The sequence below is a fragment of the Rattus norvegicus genome, chromosome 2 (genome assembly GCF_036323735.1).
Source record: "Rattus norvegicus strain BN/NHsdMcwi chromosome 2, GRCr8, whole genome shotgun sequence".
Classification (NCBI taxonomy): Eukaryota; Metazoa; Chordata; class Mammalia; order Rodentia; family Muridae; genus Rattus; species Rattus norvegicus.
Window position 1 is genome coordinate 31,823,581 of NC_086020.1, and position 17,330 is coordinate 31,840,910.

General features: G+C 39.0%; 1 protein-coding gene and 1 pseudogene across 4 annotated transcripts in view; both read right to left on the bottom strand.

The window, feature by feature from the left end:
• Positions 1-17,330, bottom strand: part of Fcho2 (FCH and mu domain containing endocytic adaptor 2) — a 103,116-nt gene that overhangs the window by 10,225 nt on the left and 75,561 nt on the right. For 2 of the 4 annotated variants that reach the window (XM_063281689.1, XM_063281691.1), the window contains 4 exons: positions 16,182-16,285; positions 13,129-13,258; positions 10,763-10,822; positions 1,944-2,055 (listed from right to left, as the gene is read on the bottom strand). In XM_063281689.1, coding sequence (XP_063137759.1) covers positions 1,944-2,055; positions 10,763-10,822; positions 13,129-13,258; positions 16,182-16,285 — 406 coding nt within the window. The remainder of the gene's footprint in view (positions 1-1,943; positions 2,056-10,762; positions 10,823-13,128; positions 13,259-16,181; positions 16,286-17,330) is intronic. The other 2 variants (XM_063281690.1, NM_001191632.1) reach the window with 1 other exon arrangement.
• Positions 4,123-10,756, bottom strand: Hdac1-ps8 (Histone deacetylase 1, pseudogene 8; annotated as a pseudogene).

Here is a 17,330-nt window from a genome sequence, read left to right on the forward strand (position 1 = left end):
ATTTGCTCACTCAGTCAGGCCACAGTTCCTCCAGTTTCACAATCCTCGCTCATCTACTCAGAATCCTATTTGTCTAACTCATCCCATCTAATATCAACCATCCTACCATCCTACCTCCTCACCATCCTACCCCACTTTCATTAGTCTCTCAAACATCATACCTTATAAACCAACTCTGAATTTCCAGGTTCCTCATCGGACACTCTGCATAAGCCCTCCTTACATAACTGCTTAGCTAACTCAATGGTCTTGGCTAAATCTTGCTTCCTCCCCACTTGCACACACTGAATGTGAATGAGAAAATTCTACATGACCACACCTCTCCGATCTGCTCCCTTAGCATAACCTGGTAATCCACTCTTGTCTAGTCACTCATTCTTCTGCCACTACAGGGCTTCTATTTCTCTCAAGTCTACACTTACTCAGTGAGCTCCAGAATCATGTATGAAGCTACCAACTTGTCCACAGTAATAGCACTCAACAAGTACTCTCAAATTTGACACTCAAACTCAATAAATCTTGATAACTGTTTTCAAGTTACAGTTAGAATGTCATCACAGCTTACAAGCTTTCCTGCTAATATTCAAGTCACCATCACCTCTTATCTGGGTTTCTGCAGCAAATCTTCTAACTCTTGAGTTTATCCTCCAAAGAGCAGCCAGAATACTACAAAACCACAAATAACTTCATGACCTCTCAACTCAGTGTCCACATGCCTTCTTGCCTTACTAGAAATGAATTCCTAATTCTTTTATCATGGGCTACAACAGCCCATCTGGCCTGGGACTTTTCTGGATGAATCCTCGACCACACTCCTACCTTTCCCTATTCAGTGCCCTGCTTCCCCTTCACTGTCTCCTGAATACTCCAAGCATGCATTTACCCCGATTCTCTCCCATGGGGCTCTTCTCCCAGGTGTGGATGGTTTGTTTTACCATAGTTTTCAAATATCTGCTTAAAATCACTAAAAGGTCTTTGCCCTACTGTTATTTCCCACCTTCTTCCCCAACAAACGCCCAGAGTTGAAGAACGAACCCAAGACCTTGCACTTGCTAAGCAAGCACTCTACCACTGAGCTAAATCCCCAACCCCTATTTCCCACCCTCTTAGTAACATGTATTAATGCCCACTCTCTCTGCTTCTCCGATATTTTCTTTACTCTATCTAATGCAAGCTCAGGAGACCCCTGTTTTCTGAAGTAGCTTTAGTACTTATCAAGAGTCTTACTGGTTTGATAGTGCACACTTGAAATCCCAAACACTGGAGAGGCAAAGGCAGGTGGATCTCTGAGTTCCAGGCCAGCCAGGGGTACACAGAGAGACCCTGTCTCATGAATAACCAAAAAAGGAAAAAAATGAAAGAAAAAAGAAAAACAAAGTCTTACGCATAGTGAGTGCTCAAGTACTTTGGGAATGAATGTATACTGAATGCTAGAGACAATAGCAATGGAGGTTGAAAATAGCCTGGTAAATAAGAATGCTTGCTGCTCTTATAATGGACCCAAGTCCAGCTCCCAGCAGTCACATCAAGCAGTTCATTCCAGTTCCAGGGGCTCTAATGTCCTCTTCTATCCTTTGTGGGTAACAGACATGCATATGGCATACATCATACATATATACATGCAGGGAACATACATATATATATATATGTATATATATATATACACACATATATATATACATATATATATGTATATATATATATATATGAGAAACTAAAACAAAACCTTAAAGGAGATGTAACTTTTCTCAAAAGCAAGATGTTAAAATGTGTGTGTGTATAGGAATCCCTGAATGAATGAATGAATGAATATCTATCTATCTATCTATCTATCTATCTATCTATCTATCTATCTAAAATCAAAGTATAATTTAAAATTTACCACTAAACCCCAATTCCTGCCCAATACATAACACAAGTGCTTATGTATATTTAAAACTAACTTGGTAGGATCTGCTCCTTTAAAGTAGGCATTGACAGATTCTGTAAGGGCGATTGCCACAGGCAAAGTGTCCTGGTTTCCAAGGCTGACTGGGCTGGGACCCCGTGATACACCTAGAATAGACATAATTCATTTGTTAAATCATTCTAGAAGAGACACGCTAAATACTAAGACTCATACCATAAATACTAGGACAGATTCATGTTAGGCTGTCACAAAAGAAATTATTACTGGTTTCAATAATTCTGCAAGTATAAACCTAGAGGTTAAGAAAGACATCGTGAAACAAATTAGAACATAATGTAAAACACACACAAGTCTAGAAGGCTATAAAACTGACTTTTAAATGGAAAGACACAGGATGGTTAAGAATATCAGAAGGCAAAGGTCATCGATTTGAAAAGCTAATGTAACTACTGCATCCTCCAAACCCTTCAAATATCAATTTTTTAAAGTTTTATCAGTCAGACACTTCAGGCCATTATATAAGATTTGTGCTTGTTGTTTCTCCGAATAATAATAGTTCATATACTACTTTTTTAGACCCCTCTTGGATGCCTATATATCCTAAGTATAGTGTATCTGGATGGCTTGGTGTCAGACATCTATCAGATTTGGAGTGTTTCATATCTTAGAGTATTTGCCTGATCTTCACCAACCTCCATCATCCCTAACCTAAAAGCTTCAAATCTAAAATGTCCCCCAAATCAAACTGTTTTGAGAATTACCACCATAGAAGCTTTAGTATTTCAGATTTTCAATTTTTAAATTGCAGGAACTTATCTTGTATTGCAGTCCCATGTTACTTAGCCTGAATAAGTGCCTGACACCAAACATTACTTTAAAACCAATTTAATTTTCATTCAGTCAAAATACCTTTTGAACTGTACAACATAAAGACCGTGATTTTAAAAGCTTAATAAAATACTAAACAAATCTGTGAACTAATTTAAAGTTCAGCTATTTCATCGCTTCTCGGCCTTTTGGCTAAGATCAAGTGTAAAGTTCAGCTATTTTTATGGTCATTGTGGACAAATACCTAGCACAACTCAAGAACAATTATTTGTATTGGCTCATGGTTTCCCGGGGCTTAGTCCATTGAGGTTGGTCTCATACGCTTCAGTAGATGATCATGTGGGCAGAAGCATATGGTGGGGGATGACAGGAAGCAAGGAAAGAGAAAGGGACCGGACAGGCCTAACCTTTAGAGGCTAGGACTTTCTTCTGTCTGCATGGGTCCTAGATGCTTTGTACTAAAATGCAAAATCTTCAAAACACTGTCACCAGTTTGGGAGCCAAGTATTCAACACAAGAATAGCAGGGTTTGTTTCACACTGCTCTCTAACTCCCTCCCTCCCCGCTCAGTCCGCACAGATGTGCTCTTCAAACGTAAGCTCCACAATTACTGTAACGATTTCCCAAAGGTGAGCATTCACTGGACCACAGTGTCTAATGCCTTGCAACCAAACAATCTTACAAAGAGTGACAGCAAATGTTTTATACGCTCAAGAGGTCAAGAAGACCTACTGTTCTAGACTTTGAACGAATTTTGATTAAAAGGTTCTTTATTGTTATAAAAATAGCTTTAGTGATGAAAACTACTCGGAGATCAAAACTGGCGCTTTGGACCCTGGGAAGGTGTCCTCTCCAACATGAGCAATAAATAACTCCATGTGAAAATAAGAGATCAGAGTGGACTCACATAACAGCGACCACTGCAGGTTAAATAAACTGGGTCTAAATTGCCTGGGACCAGACTAGTCCCTCGCATTTAGGCTTTTTTTTTTTTTCCAATTTGGGAATATTTTCATAAGCTCTGCCAGTTGAACAACTCTAATCTCAACATTTTTGTTATCCAAAAGGCTCCGGAATTTGAAACTCTGTCAAAAATCTTCAAATTTCAGAGCATTCTGAATCAAAGACAATTGGCAGGTACAAAGCATTTTGCTAAGGTAGCATAAAAAAATAAGAGATTTTTGAGTAACAAATATAGGTTAATAACAAGGCAATACATGATTGGACAGTAGAGAGTGGGGCGGGGACAAAGTTTTCGTAAGGCAGGAGCGAGGAGGAAGGAAGGGGATCAAAATGGAGTCTGTGGAGGAGGACGGTTCAGTGAACTAGATCGATTTTCATCTTGTCTAGGTGGGAGGTTCATATCTTTATCAACTGGCAGTGAATTTATTGTGTAGATGAATTGTGGACTGAGAACTTAACATGTAAATCTAATTGCTAAATTACAAGTTTCTGGAACTTTGATTTTACCAGACTAAAGAGGACAGTGTGTGAAAGAAATGGCTGAGAGGCAGTTGGAGCGTGCGGATGTGTTTCTGTTGCCCGCGCAGATTGCAGACCGTGTGGCAGAGCAGCAGCCGGAGTGAGCTGATCCAGCTCGTGGGAACTGAGAGAAAACGTTCTTTTTAAATTTTTACCGCAACAAACAAGTCACACTTTTGCAGAACAGAAATACATATGTGGATTAGGAAAGATAAACAGTGTAGAGGGAATGTCGTGCATGTATGGAAGCGCCACTGGTCAATACAAAGCTGACTGGCTAATGAGCTGAAGCAGGATATAGGAAGGGGAGTTCTGACAGGGAGAGAGGAACTCTGAGGAGAGGTAACCAGCCCTGTGGCCTTCACAGAATAGAATGAACGAGTTAATTAAGTTAGGAGCTAGTTGGGAAACAAGACCGAGCTTAAAGCCTAGGCATTAATTCATACATAATTAAGTCTTAGAGTTGTTGTTTTGGGAAGTGTGGCATGGCGGGAGGAAGGGCACGTGGTTACCAGACAGCTATGAAGAGGACAGAGTAGCTTTTATGATCCTGATCAGAGGATATAAACCTTTACACATTCACTCCACTATTTATAACTACTAGAAAATAGAAACAGCTTGGATATTCATCAAGGGAAGAGTGGATAAAGAAAATCTGGTAGTGTACACAGAATTTTATTCAGCCATAAAGAAAAATCAAATTACAACATTTGCAGAAAATGGACAGAAAGGAAACTCATGTTTTTAAAAACATAAGCAATACTCAAAAGTAAAATACATCTTTGTTCTCTTTCACATATGACACCGATATTTAAATGTGTATACATGGACTATTTGAGTGTGTGCACGAAGGTATGCAGGTTTGTTTGTAGGTCATAAAACTACAAAGAGGACAGTGAAAGGGGAACAAGACCTTAAGAGACATTAGGGGAAAGAGGGTAACAACAGAAAGGGAACTATGGGAGAAAAGATAAAGGGATATATGAGAGGCAGAAAGAGCGGCAGGGGGACAAAAATGGCATGAGGAAATTTGCACATTAACTTAAAAATTAATTTAAAAAAATGCCACCACTGTCAAAATTCAAAAAAAGCAATATTGTGGTCACTCAGAATACCAAATGATACTGAACTGAAAATAAACACATACAAGTTTAAATCTGTATTTAAAAATGATTAGGTAAAATATAATGAATTAAGCCAGGCCTAAGGCATGCCTTGAATCCCAACACTTGGGAGGCAAAGGCAAGCAGATCTCTGTGAGTTAGAGACCAGCGTGAAACTCCCAGGACAGCCAGGGCTACACAGTGAAGCATTGTCTCAAAAACTTGAACGATGGAAAGGATGGATGCGTGGGTAGGTAGGGTGGATGGATGAATGGATGGATGGATGGAATGGGATAGATGGGCAGATGGAGAGGCAGGCAGGCAGATAGACAAGGGATTAATCAAGAGGAATGAATGTGAGCATGCAAGTGAGAAAATGTTAAGAAAAATGCTACCGGGGTTGGGGATTTAGCTCAGTGGTAGAGCGCTTGCCTGCCCTGGGTTCAGTCCCCAGCTCCGGGGGGTTGGGGGGGGGGGGAATGCTACTAAGTATGAGCTTATTGATTTCAAGTATAAATACATGTTTATAGGCAGAAAAGTGTCTATAACCTACACTGAGGTGGCTCCTACTTAATCTTCCTTGAGTTGCATATGGACCAAGGCCATCAAAATAAATAAATAAATAAATAAAAATTAAAAAAAAAACTAAACTTGAATTCATCAACTTTTTTCTAACATTCTAAAGTAGAAAGTCACCAGAATGTAAGGACAGCGCATTCTTAGGCAAAGATAAGAGCTCTTTTCACCTTAACTATCTTTTTTTAACTGTGGTAAAATATAAACAAAAGTTGTGGTCTTAACGCTTAGGTCCATTATTTTGACTTTTTGAGGCAGGGTCTTCCGGTCTTAGCAAGTTTTAGGTACATGGTTAAGTACAAAGACATGAAACAAGTAACACTGCACAGCCATCATCATGTACTTCTATAACTCTCATTCACACAAAACTGAAACGCCATACCTGTTAAACAATTACCCTCCATACTCACACCCCATTTACCCACATCTGGCAACCATCGCTGTACTTTCTGTCCATGAGCCTGACTCTAAAATTAGATCAAATAATATTTGATCACAATATACTGAATATTCATATTGTGGTATGTCAGAATTCTCTTCCTTTCTAAGGCTAAATAATATTCTATGACATATACATATTACATGTGTCTAGGCTCCCATTTTCTTGCTACTGTAAATGCTATGGTAAATGGTACTGCTACAAATGAGTGTAAAGAAACTACCTCTTTGAGTTCCTGCTTTTCATCCTTTTGGATGTGTGCCTAGATGTTAAACTGCTAGATCATACAATTAATTTTGTTAATTTTCTGACAAGCTGACACACTGTTCTCCACGCAAAGAGGTTCTCAGTTTTCATCAAACCTTTGCCAACACATGTTGTTATGCTTTTTTGTGATTTGTTTTGTCTGGCAGTAATAAGGATCAGACTCAAGGACTCACACGTAAGAAGCAAGGTTTGTGACCTATATCCCAGTCCAATGACTTTCTTATTAAGAAGAATTACACAGCTGGTTCACTGAACCTGAATGTTCAGCATTTGTAGGTTCAGCACACAAGATATATGAGAAAACACTATGTTTTGGTGTCTTCATTCCCTAAACAAGGCAGTATAACAACTACCTACAAAGCACTTATCTTGTCTTACATATTCTAGGTAACGTGAAAATGATTTAACGTCCACCAGAGGATGTGTGCAGGCCACATTAAAACAATGGCAGTGGACTTGAGCATCCACGGCTTTTCTTTTTAACTGCAAGGTTGTAAAAATTACTAGTCCTTTATGATACCAAGGCCTTTTCTTAACCATGAAATTCATATTTTCCTTGAATAGCCCACAAATAACTATCAGCACACAGTCAAAGATAAACTAGCACCTGCTATTCCTTTGACTATAAAAATCAAAAGAAACCAGGCTACATAGCTAGCTCAGTTGGTAAAGCGCCTGCTACAGAAGCACGAGGACCTACATTTGACAGGCAGCACCCATCCAAAGTTGGGCATGGCAGTAGGTGTTTATAACCCACTTATAAACTAGAGATGGGCAGGCAGGTGGACTCCCAGAACTCGCTGGCCAGCCAATTTAGCAAAATTAGTGAGGAAGACACTGCCTCAAAAAATTAAGGTAGACCACAGTCAACGATCATATCTGCTGTTGACCTCTGGCCTCCATGTGCACGTGTGCACGTGCACACGCGCGCACACACACACACACACACACTCTCTCTCTCTCTCTCTCTCTCTCTCATTGCTAGAGCAACTGACAAGCAGGTTTCATACATAATAATAAAGTAAAAAAAGAAAACTATTTTACCAAGTCAGTTATTCATTTAAGTTTTATAATCTGGTCATTTAACGATAATTCTTGAACTAATTTCCCCATACACTGCAATGCTTCTTATGAAATATGGGCAAGCAAAGAGTTAGAAGGTTGAGGGGAGCTCAAAAACACTTTACCATTTGGTTTATTTGCATTTCTGGTTTTTTGTTTTTGTTTTAATTACATTTTTGTTTTCAAAACTGTAATCCACAACATGTAGACTTCAAAATAATGGACTTGCAAAGGAACTATTTACCTGTCTAAAATAGAAAGGAAATATTTACCTGTCTAAAATAAAAAGCTTATTCTACATTTATAGTTAAGCATTTTTGGATGTGAAAACGGTCTGTACTTTTTTTCTCTTATAGAAATGTGCTGTTTTATTACAAAGAGACTCACGAAGTAAAAAGGAGGAGGCAAGGTTCACAACCTGCATCTACGGAACTGGGGGAAGAGAGCAGCTTGCCCAGGATGGGTGGGAAGGTATAAACAGACCCAATCTAAAAATGGCGGATAGTACCCTAGCCTGCAAAGAGGTCCCAGAAGACCCAATCACCCCTTCTAAAAAGCTTAATCAGGGCATCTTAGCTGAGCTCCTAAGCAGGCACTTGCAGTTCAGGATTTTGTCTTCCAGTTGTTTTCTTTCTGCTCTGACCTGGTTCAAAACTCAGATCTGGGGCAGGACAGACAAGGAAGTTTTGGAAAGAGTTCTCCCAGTACCACTGTCCTGTGCGCTGGTCCTATCTAGTCCCTGAAGACGTTATATTTAATATATTTTATATAAATACACAGGAATAGAAAATATAAAGTCTGAGAAATTGAGGGCAAGTGAGGGACTTGGGGAGAAGATGGAGCTACAGACCTTGCTCAGGCCAACTGGACCTCGCCTTTGACCCCTTTGGTTTCTCACCCTCCTCCTTGGTTTTCTCTTTGGGATCTTTCTCTTTCTCATCCTCTGTCCTGACTCATGGCTGTTGAAGTTAGAAGCGTTCTTGAGACCTCCTTCCCCTCCTCGTTGGAGTCGGAGAACCCCTCCTCACAGCAGTGCGTCTGTCAGAGGAGCAGGTGGGGATTCGCTTGTCAGGGTCTTCCTCACCTCTCTCTTCTGGGATGGCGTCCTCAGGTATGGCCTGAGCATGGGGCAGCATTCTCAAGTTCTCAAAGAGGCACTGCTTGGTCTTTTCCAGGTATTCATTAGTGTTCTGGTTAGTCGTACTGGAAGGGCTGATGTGAAGCTTGAAATCTGGTCCAAAGTGGTCATTAGGGATCTCTGTGCCCAGGGCCACAGCTGTAAGTCCAGGACTGAGCAACACTAAGGATGGTGTAGCCACCTCCTCCCAGCACTAGCATAGGCAAGTCGAAACTCTTCAGGGACTCCACACACTTGGCATGACCTTTGATGGTCAGACTGAAACAACCTAGCCGATCCCCAGACAAAGTCTGAGCCGCACTGTAGGACCACTGCACTAGGCTGGAACATCCCCATTACTTCAGACATGACTGGCTTGAAGATGGCTTCATAGGCCTCATCATCAATGCCGTCTCGCCGTGGGTAGTTAACGGCGTAGTACTTGCCTTTGCCAGCCCCAATATCCCATAGGTCTCCAGTTTCTGGGAAGTACTCTCCGTACTTCTGAGAGGACACAGTCATGACCTGGTCTGTAGTATAGCAGGCCTCTTCCACACCATCACCATGGTGAATATCAATGTCAATATACAGTACCCTCTGGTGATACTTTAGCAGTTCCAGGATGGCCAAGATGATATCATGGACGTAACAGAAGCCAGATGCTACAGACTTCTTTGCATGGTGCAGGCCCCAAGTCTACTTCACAGCGATGTCAGTCTGCCTCTTATTGAGTTTCATTACACTTGTAATACAGCCACTCATGGACAACTGACAGAACTCAAACAAGCCATCAAATACCAGACAGTTCTCACCCACGTTGAATTGCTGTATTGAGACATACTATCTGGGCGAATAGAATGCAAGAATTTAATGTAGTCATCACTGTGGTACTTGGTCATCTCCTCAGCACTGGCTTTGTGAGAACGATAGATTTCCATTTTTTTGGTAGAGACCATAATTGAGCAGCTACTATGAGTCATGCAGATTCAGTGAGGCTTCACCGGGTGCCCTTGTTCATAATAGTAGTTTTCAATGTCCCGTCATCACAGTAAGTAACTTTCCTCTTGGTGCCCTGAGCCTGGGTCATCTTGCTTGCCACCCAGCCCTCCTGTCAGTCTAACAATCTGTACTCTTACTAAGGACACATTCATTTCCAGTTTTGGTTTAACTGCTACATATTTAGAAAGCGTTAAATTCTGAAAATACAAAACGTCTAGTAGGATAAGCAGGATACAGAGCACTTTCCTTCAACACTGAGTAGTTATATGCACTTCCTTTGAGCACAGTGTCCACATGGCCTTTGCGCTCACACTGCGAGCATTATTTATTTTTATTTTATGTGTATGCACTAGTTGCTTTGCTTGAATACACTGAGTGCATGCAACACGCAGAACTAGAGTTATAGATAGTTATTAGTCAGCATGAGTTTCTGAGAATTGACCTGGTCTTCTGCACGAGCAGCCAGTGCTCTTACCTGCTGAGCCAAGTCTCCAGCCCCTTTTATAACATTGTTAAGGCTGACATACTTTGTTTCCTTTTTTTTTTTTATAAAGATTTATTTATTATGCCTGCATGCTGGAAGAGGGCACCAGATCTCATTACAGATGGTTGTGAGCCACCATGTGGTTGCTGGGATTTGAACTCAAGACCTCTGGAAGAGCAGACAGTGCCCTTAACCACCGAGCCATCTCTCCAGACCCACTTTGTTTCTTTTCTAACCACTCTGTTCTGATAGCTTGAGAGTTCCAATCTGTTGGTTTTTAATCCTTAGGCAGGATGGAAGAAAATACAAGATCAGTATGCATTTTTATAATTAAGGCCTGGTCTCGTATAGTGACTGGACATAATTAGCACAAAATTGAGACAGTTAATCTTAGAGTTATTCCTGACTGCTGACACACTATACAGTGCTGGAAAAGGAAAAAATTAGGTGAAATAGTTTAGACAGCTTTGGGAGTATTAGTCACATGTAACAATACCTGGTGTTGTCTCACAGTGCTTTTCAATTTCAGAGAGTGTCCCAATCAAATTATCATCTTCTATCACATTTAAATAAGATAAAATATTGCAGGGAAAGAAAACATTTTCAAGAAACAAGAAAAGTCAACAACTTCAAATCTCAACAGAGCTGAATAGTCATAACAAAGGAACTTTTTAGATAGACTGAAGACCCTCTAGTGCAAAAACCTGGAATCCATCTGCCTTGCCTGTCTCATCTCTTGTACCAGATTTCCTACTGTCAACATTAGGGACTAAGACAATAAACAAATACATACCAGCTCAATCAAAATCAACTTCACATTTCCACTCACAAACCGGTTGTCTGAAATAGGCACATCCAGCGGGCTCTGTGCACCCCAGGACAGGTGTGACTACAACCCAGCATGTGTACAGATCATAATGCCATGCAGACGGCAAAAAGCTGGGCGTACCAGTATGCAATGAAAATGCTGAAGTCTGTTTTCATTACTCAAACTGCCTGCTCAACTTCTAGTAGAGCTAATCTTTTCCTATGACTAAAGTATAAATTTTGTGGAAACAAAATTAAGAAAACCACATATACAAACAAAAATAAAGCTGTTCATTCAAAGAACAAACTTATCGATTATACTCAGTTACATAAATTTAAAATGGAAAATGTGCAAGGCATATAAAATAAAATGGTAGTGTCAGGCTTGACCATTGAGAGGTCGAATCATTCCCATGTCCGTCAAGTCGATCACCATGCAATCATCACACCAACAAGGTGCATTCCTTCTAAGTCAGCTGTGATAAACTGAATTTAATTAAATTAGCTTAATTATAGGTCATATCACAATCCCCCTGAAAAGCATGGAAAAGCCCAGCCTCCAGTCCTGAGTGTCTGACTTTAACGTCTACATTTCCATTAGGGCCCAGGAGACGGCTGCACCTGAAACCCAGCTGGTACACGTCAGGAGCTTCCTGCTTGTTTTCACAGTGACAACGGGTTAGAAAAATAACGAGAACTTGTAAGAAGCCTGAATAAAGGAGACAATGCTAAAAAATTCTTGAGTAAAATCTAGATGCAGTAAAACATTGGTTTTGTTTGGTATGGTTTAGATTATTTAAATAATTTCAGCCTAATAACTTATTTTTAATATTTGTGATTAAATTTCTATAAGATAAATAATTCACCACAAACACACAACATTCTTTCATTGAATAAAACATTCCAAGAAAATGATTTTCAAACATGAACTTTGTTTTCCTTTTTTGTGTATGTTTGAGTGTATGGTGTATGTATGTGTACAACATTGTGAATTAACCTGACTCTGTCATGCTCCTCCAGAGTGAAGTTACTGGTGGTGTGAACTGCCATGTCTGTGCTGGAGATCAAGCCTGGGTCCTCTACAAGAGCTCTGTTAACCACTGAACTATCTTTTCAGCCCCCAAACACAAACTTTCTTTTTTTTTTTTTTTTTTTTTTTTTTTCGGAGCTGGGGATTGAACCCAGGGCCTTGCGCTTCCTAGGCAAGCGCTCTACCACTGAGCTAAATCCCCAGCCCCACAAACTTTCTTAAGAATGCAACTGTGAATTCACAGTAGAACTGACTGCATTGTACAGTATTCCTTTGGTAATTTACACTGACCAGCAATTTATATATTGGCAAATTCTTAAGGAGTTTCAGCAATAGTTACAACATTCCAAGTATAGACAGTAATAACTAAAACAGAAAAAATGTGGTCAGTTTCACAAGTATAAATGTATGTCCAGAAAAACAAAATTTCTGATGTTAAATTCTTTACTTCTCACCAGGGAAGAGAAAAAAAAGGGTATATGTGAGTGTCTGCTTTTCCTTTAATGAAAGTTCTAGGGTAAGATGGTTCACCAGATGCTATACTGGACTTACCCACAAAAATTTGGCCCAGGTTCTTCTCACTCTTCTACATCTACTCAAACTACTAGCATGGGAACCAAAAATACAGGCTGTTCCTGGGCTGCAATGTTTCCGTCAGTATGCGAAGGACAGAGGCTGCATTAAGTTGAACTAAGCAGTTTTCCTTAAACAGATTATTCAAGGCCTCTACTCAAAGAGCTGAGACTAGTCTTTGTATATAAAACTAAAAAATTTAAGGCCTTCTAAACCATGTATGTATTGGGCGTGGTGGCACATGACTCTCATCTTTCGCAGCAGATAGAGGCAGGTCAGGGGTGGGGCAGAGGCAGGCAGATCTCTGTGAGTTCTAGGTCAGCCAGGGCTATGCGGAAAGACCTTGCTTCTCTAAAACAACAAATATGTGTGTATGCACATTTCTCACCCATGCAAATGTAAAGCTTTGCACACTAACTAACTAACTTTCATAACCAACAATAACCACTTACCTACTGTTGGAGTATTGGCAGCACTCAATGACGCAGAGGAAGAGATAGAGGAACTGCTCTCTGCCCGGGCTAAGGGAGCAGTAGGAGGTGGGCTGGTGTTAGAAGTTATAGGTGGGCTGAATGGCCTGGGCTTAAAAACAAAAAGTTATTTATCAAATGATATAGAAAGTCCTCCTTCCTTGTCAGAGAAAAAAGTTAAGTCTTAACAAACCATTCAACTTTACCATGAGTTTCTTTTAACTAGGTGTTGGAAGCACTTTGCTTCCAAGAATATACTGAAACCTGAAAAGGCTATATGCTATCAAGAAGGTTTGTACATAAAATATTCTCCTATTTTAAGTATACTTAATACAGTGCTCATAAGTAAAATAAAAGTTCTCCAAATACTACCAAATTGCTTCCCAGAAAGGTCATGCACACTATTTCTATAAACAGGAGATTAGTTCTCTGTATCCTATCAGTAATAAGTCACGAAATAAGAAAAAATAATTTTTAAATGTTCTAGTTAATTTTTAAAAGGCATATTTTCAAACTTTCTTGTTTTACTGCTTATGTGTGTGTTTGTGTGCCTGTGTTTGAATGGAATGGATATGTGAGTGCCCACAGCGGTCAGACAAGGGCATTGGATCCCCTGGGCTAGAGTTATGGGTGGCTGTAAGTTACCCAAAGTAGGTGATACTATTTTTAAAGTAACTTGAAATCTATAAAGCAAAAATAATTCACAAAAGACATTTCCAAAATATCCAAGCAAAAATAACAGATATGTAAAATATGAATTAAAATATATGCTTCATAACTTTTTAAGTTATTATCTGCACTCAACAATGTCCTTACAATTTTACACACATTAAGTCACGTAAGTCCATCTTCCCTAGGACTATTTTTTTTTTGAAAGTTAATTCCTTTATTTGTAGCAAATAAAGTAGTTAAAGTTTTACTGTTTATTCCATGGCTCCATTATGTTATATTGAACACGTGTGTGGCTGATGGGGACTTTAAAGTTGGTATCATCACTTTTTAGGAAAATACAATGTAGTTGAGTCTGAACAAAAAAAAACAGAAAATACTGGACACACATACATAGGAAAGACCCAAAGGGGATGAGACCAGCTGAAATGCCCAACAAAGGGGAGGTAGAATCCACAGAGCCCACATACAGGGGTTAGACAAGGCCCCGGTAAAACTGATCTAACACTGAACAGCTAATATGTCTGTCCTTATAGTAACTGGTAATTTACTATCTAGGGTCAATATTTATGCATTAGGAAAACAATGAAAGAATATATACTAAAATGTTAACATAGTTATTGTTGGTAATATATTGAGGAGATTCAATTTTTCTGTATGTTTTTTTATTTTCTAACATGATTTAGAAGCAAGAAACAAGTTTTATAAACAGAAAAAAAGACATGTTACAAAGTAATGATCTGAGCTGGAGAGAGAGCTCAGTGGTTAAGAGCACTGGCTGCTCTTCCAGAGGTCCTGAGTTCAATTCCCAGCATCTACATGGTGGCTCACAAGCATCTATAATGGGGTCTGGTACTTTCTTCTGGCATGTAGGCAGACAGGGGATTCATGCATAAAAATACATAAATAACTAAAACTTAGTAATTTTCATATTATTTAAATAACCATCTCCTTGGCAGCTTGTACTTAGTCTTTACCTCACTTCCAGTAAGTCAGTTCACTGGGATAATACATTAATTAAAGAGGCTGTCCCTTCTACTGTGACCTTCACTCAAAGTACATTTCCTATCTGTGTACCATGTTGCAGGCTTTCTGCAAACTGCTGTGGACATGAAGCTGGCTAACACATCACGCAATCAAAAGAACAGCCACTAAGTCTGCACAATGTGAGATGCACTCTAACAAAAATACAAGTATGTGGGAGTGAGCAAAGAATGATAGGATTTGCTGGAGGAGTGACCAAAGGCAGCTAATGGATAATAGCTGGGTCTTAAAGAAAAAGGCCATTTTTTGCTTAGTGAAAACTGTCACTTCAAATGGAGTTGTACAATGAGAAAATGTAGATGTGGAAAATAAAAGAACCAACTCAGTGGCAGTGTGAGTGTGTGCTTATCATGCATGAGGCCCAAAGTTCACTTCTATCTCCTTACAGCCCCTCCCCATTCATAAAAGAAAACAAAAGAAGGAATAAAGAGCATATTGTATTTGGAGAACACCAGAAAGTTTAGAGTAGCTGAATAGACACAAAAAGGGGGGAAAGGGGCGGCTGGTATGGCTGAGACACTTTAAAGTATCTTTTACATTCAACCAAGACTCAACCACAATGATTACATTGCTGGAAATAGATAAGGAAAAAATATGCAAGGGTTTCAGAAACGTAATTGTAATTAAACAGCAATTAGTGTGAAAGATGAAACAAAACAGAGCACACAGGAGGCACAGAGGCTGGCTTGGGAACTCACAGATGTTCCTGCCACTATTGATGACTTTAGAGAATTCAGTGCTCCTCATTGTCTTGTACATTCATATCATCTACATACAATGGACTCCAGACCTCTATGTATAAAACAAAGTTGGAATAGACAGATGACCCCTGGGATCTCCTAACACTAAGGCCTAAAACATAATACATTTTTTCTTAAATATTACACTTAGACAATTACATGAACTTGTTTATTTTGAGTCAATGGACACTGGCTTGTGTAATATACCAACTTTTAAAAAGGAAACCTCTGTTCTCTTACACAGTTTGTTCTTTGCCAGTATGATTTTTGAGAGAGAGAAGTATGACTGGAAAAAATTCCTATTCTTTAAGGAGTTTAGAAAAAAAGGATTTAACTATTCAGGGGAATATAGAAAAATAACTGTATCTTAAGTTGAAATAATTGTATCATTTTTAGAGAACAGTTTAATCTCTGTAATCTCCACGCTTAGAAGGCAGAGGCAGATGGATCTCTGTGAGGCTGAGGCAGCCTGGCCTACATGAGGAGTTCCAGGACAGCCAGGGCTACACACTGAGACCCTGCCTCAGACAAATAAAGAGACTGGAAACAGTTATATAATTTAAAAGAAAAATGAATACATACTATTTCATTAATTCCACTCAGTTTGCCTGAAGTAAGCTTTGGTCTGGAAGCAGGTCTTGGAGGTGGAACAATGGTGCCTAAAGAAAGAGGTGTCGTGGGTCTGGCTGATGGGAGAGAAAGGAGAATTTGAAGAAAAATCAACAATATGCACCAATCCTTAGATAAAGACAGAAGAATTCAACGATCATTTCTAATAGTGTTAATATAATCAAGGTTATTTGTTGAAACACTGAGAATCTACCCATCAAATAGACTTTTATCAAAGCTATCGCTGATATTCACAATAATCCTCAAAACAATTAATTATTAAATCTTCCAACGAAACTGACACATAGAAATTTTATTCCTGTTTCAACTTTTTATACATATATAAAAATTAAATCTGACAGATCATAAACTAATTTAAATTCAAATGTCTTTGGTTTACTATCAATATATCTAACTCAGAGTCTAATGTGAGATCAAGGCTTTGCAGAATAACATGAATGCCAATTAACACATCTAACCTTAATTAACCTTTGTGGTCTGACTTATGTAAAACTACACTGTAATATTCATAATAATTAAACCATTCAAGACTATTAATTTTCTAAAAATATTACCCCAAATTAGTAAAACTCATTTTTTAAATTTTCATAATACCTTCATTCTTCTTAAATCCTGTATGAATTTAATGTTGTCAATGCCATTTGTAACACTTTATAATTTTGAAAAGCAATATTCCTAACTTAAGTACCTTTATCATAATGTTAAGTAAATTTCAATTGTATACTAACAAGTCATATATATATATATATATATGTATATATATATATATATATCTCAAAGCAGGAATGAATTAGAGTCAAATATTAAGCTATCTTTATAAAATTATTAATGTAGTTCTGAGTGTGTGAGTGTGGTGGTTTAAATAGGAACGGCCCCTGTAGACTCATGTGCTTGAATGCCTGACCCATAGGAAGTAGCACTATTAGGAGGTGTGGCCTTATTGGAGGAAGGGTGCCCCTGAGGGGGTGAGCTTTGAGGTCTCCTATGCCAAAGTTATGCCCAGTGTGGTATGTATATATAGAGAGAGAGTCTCCTGCTGCTGCCTGTGGATTAGGATGTTATCCTCTTGGCCCTTCTACCACGTCTACCTGTACGCTAACA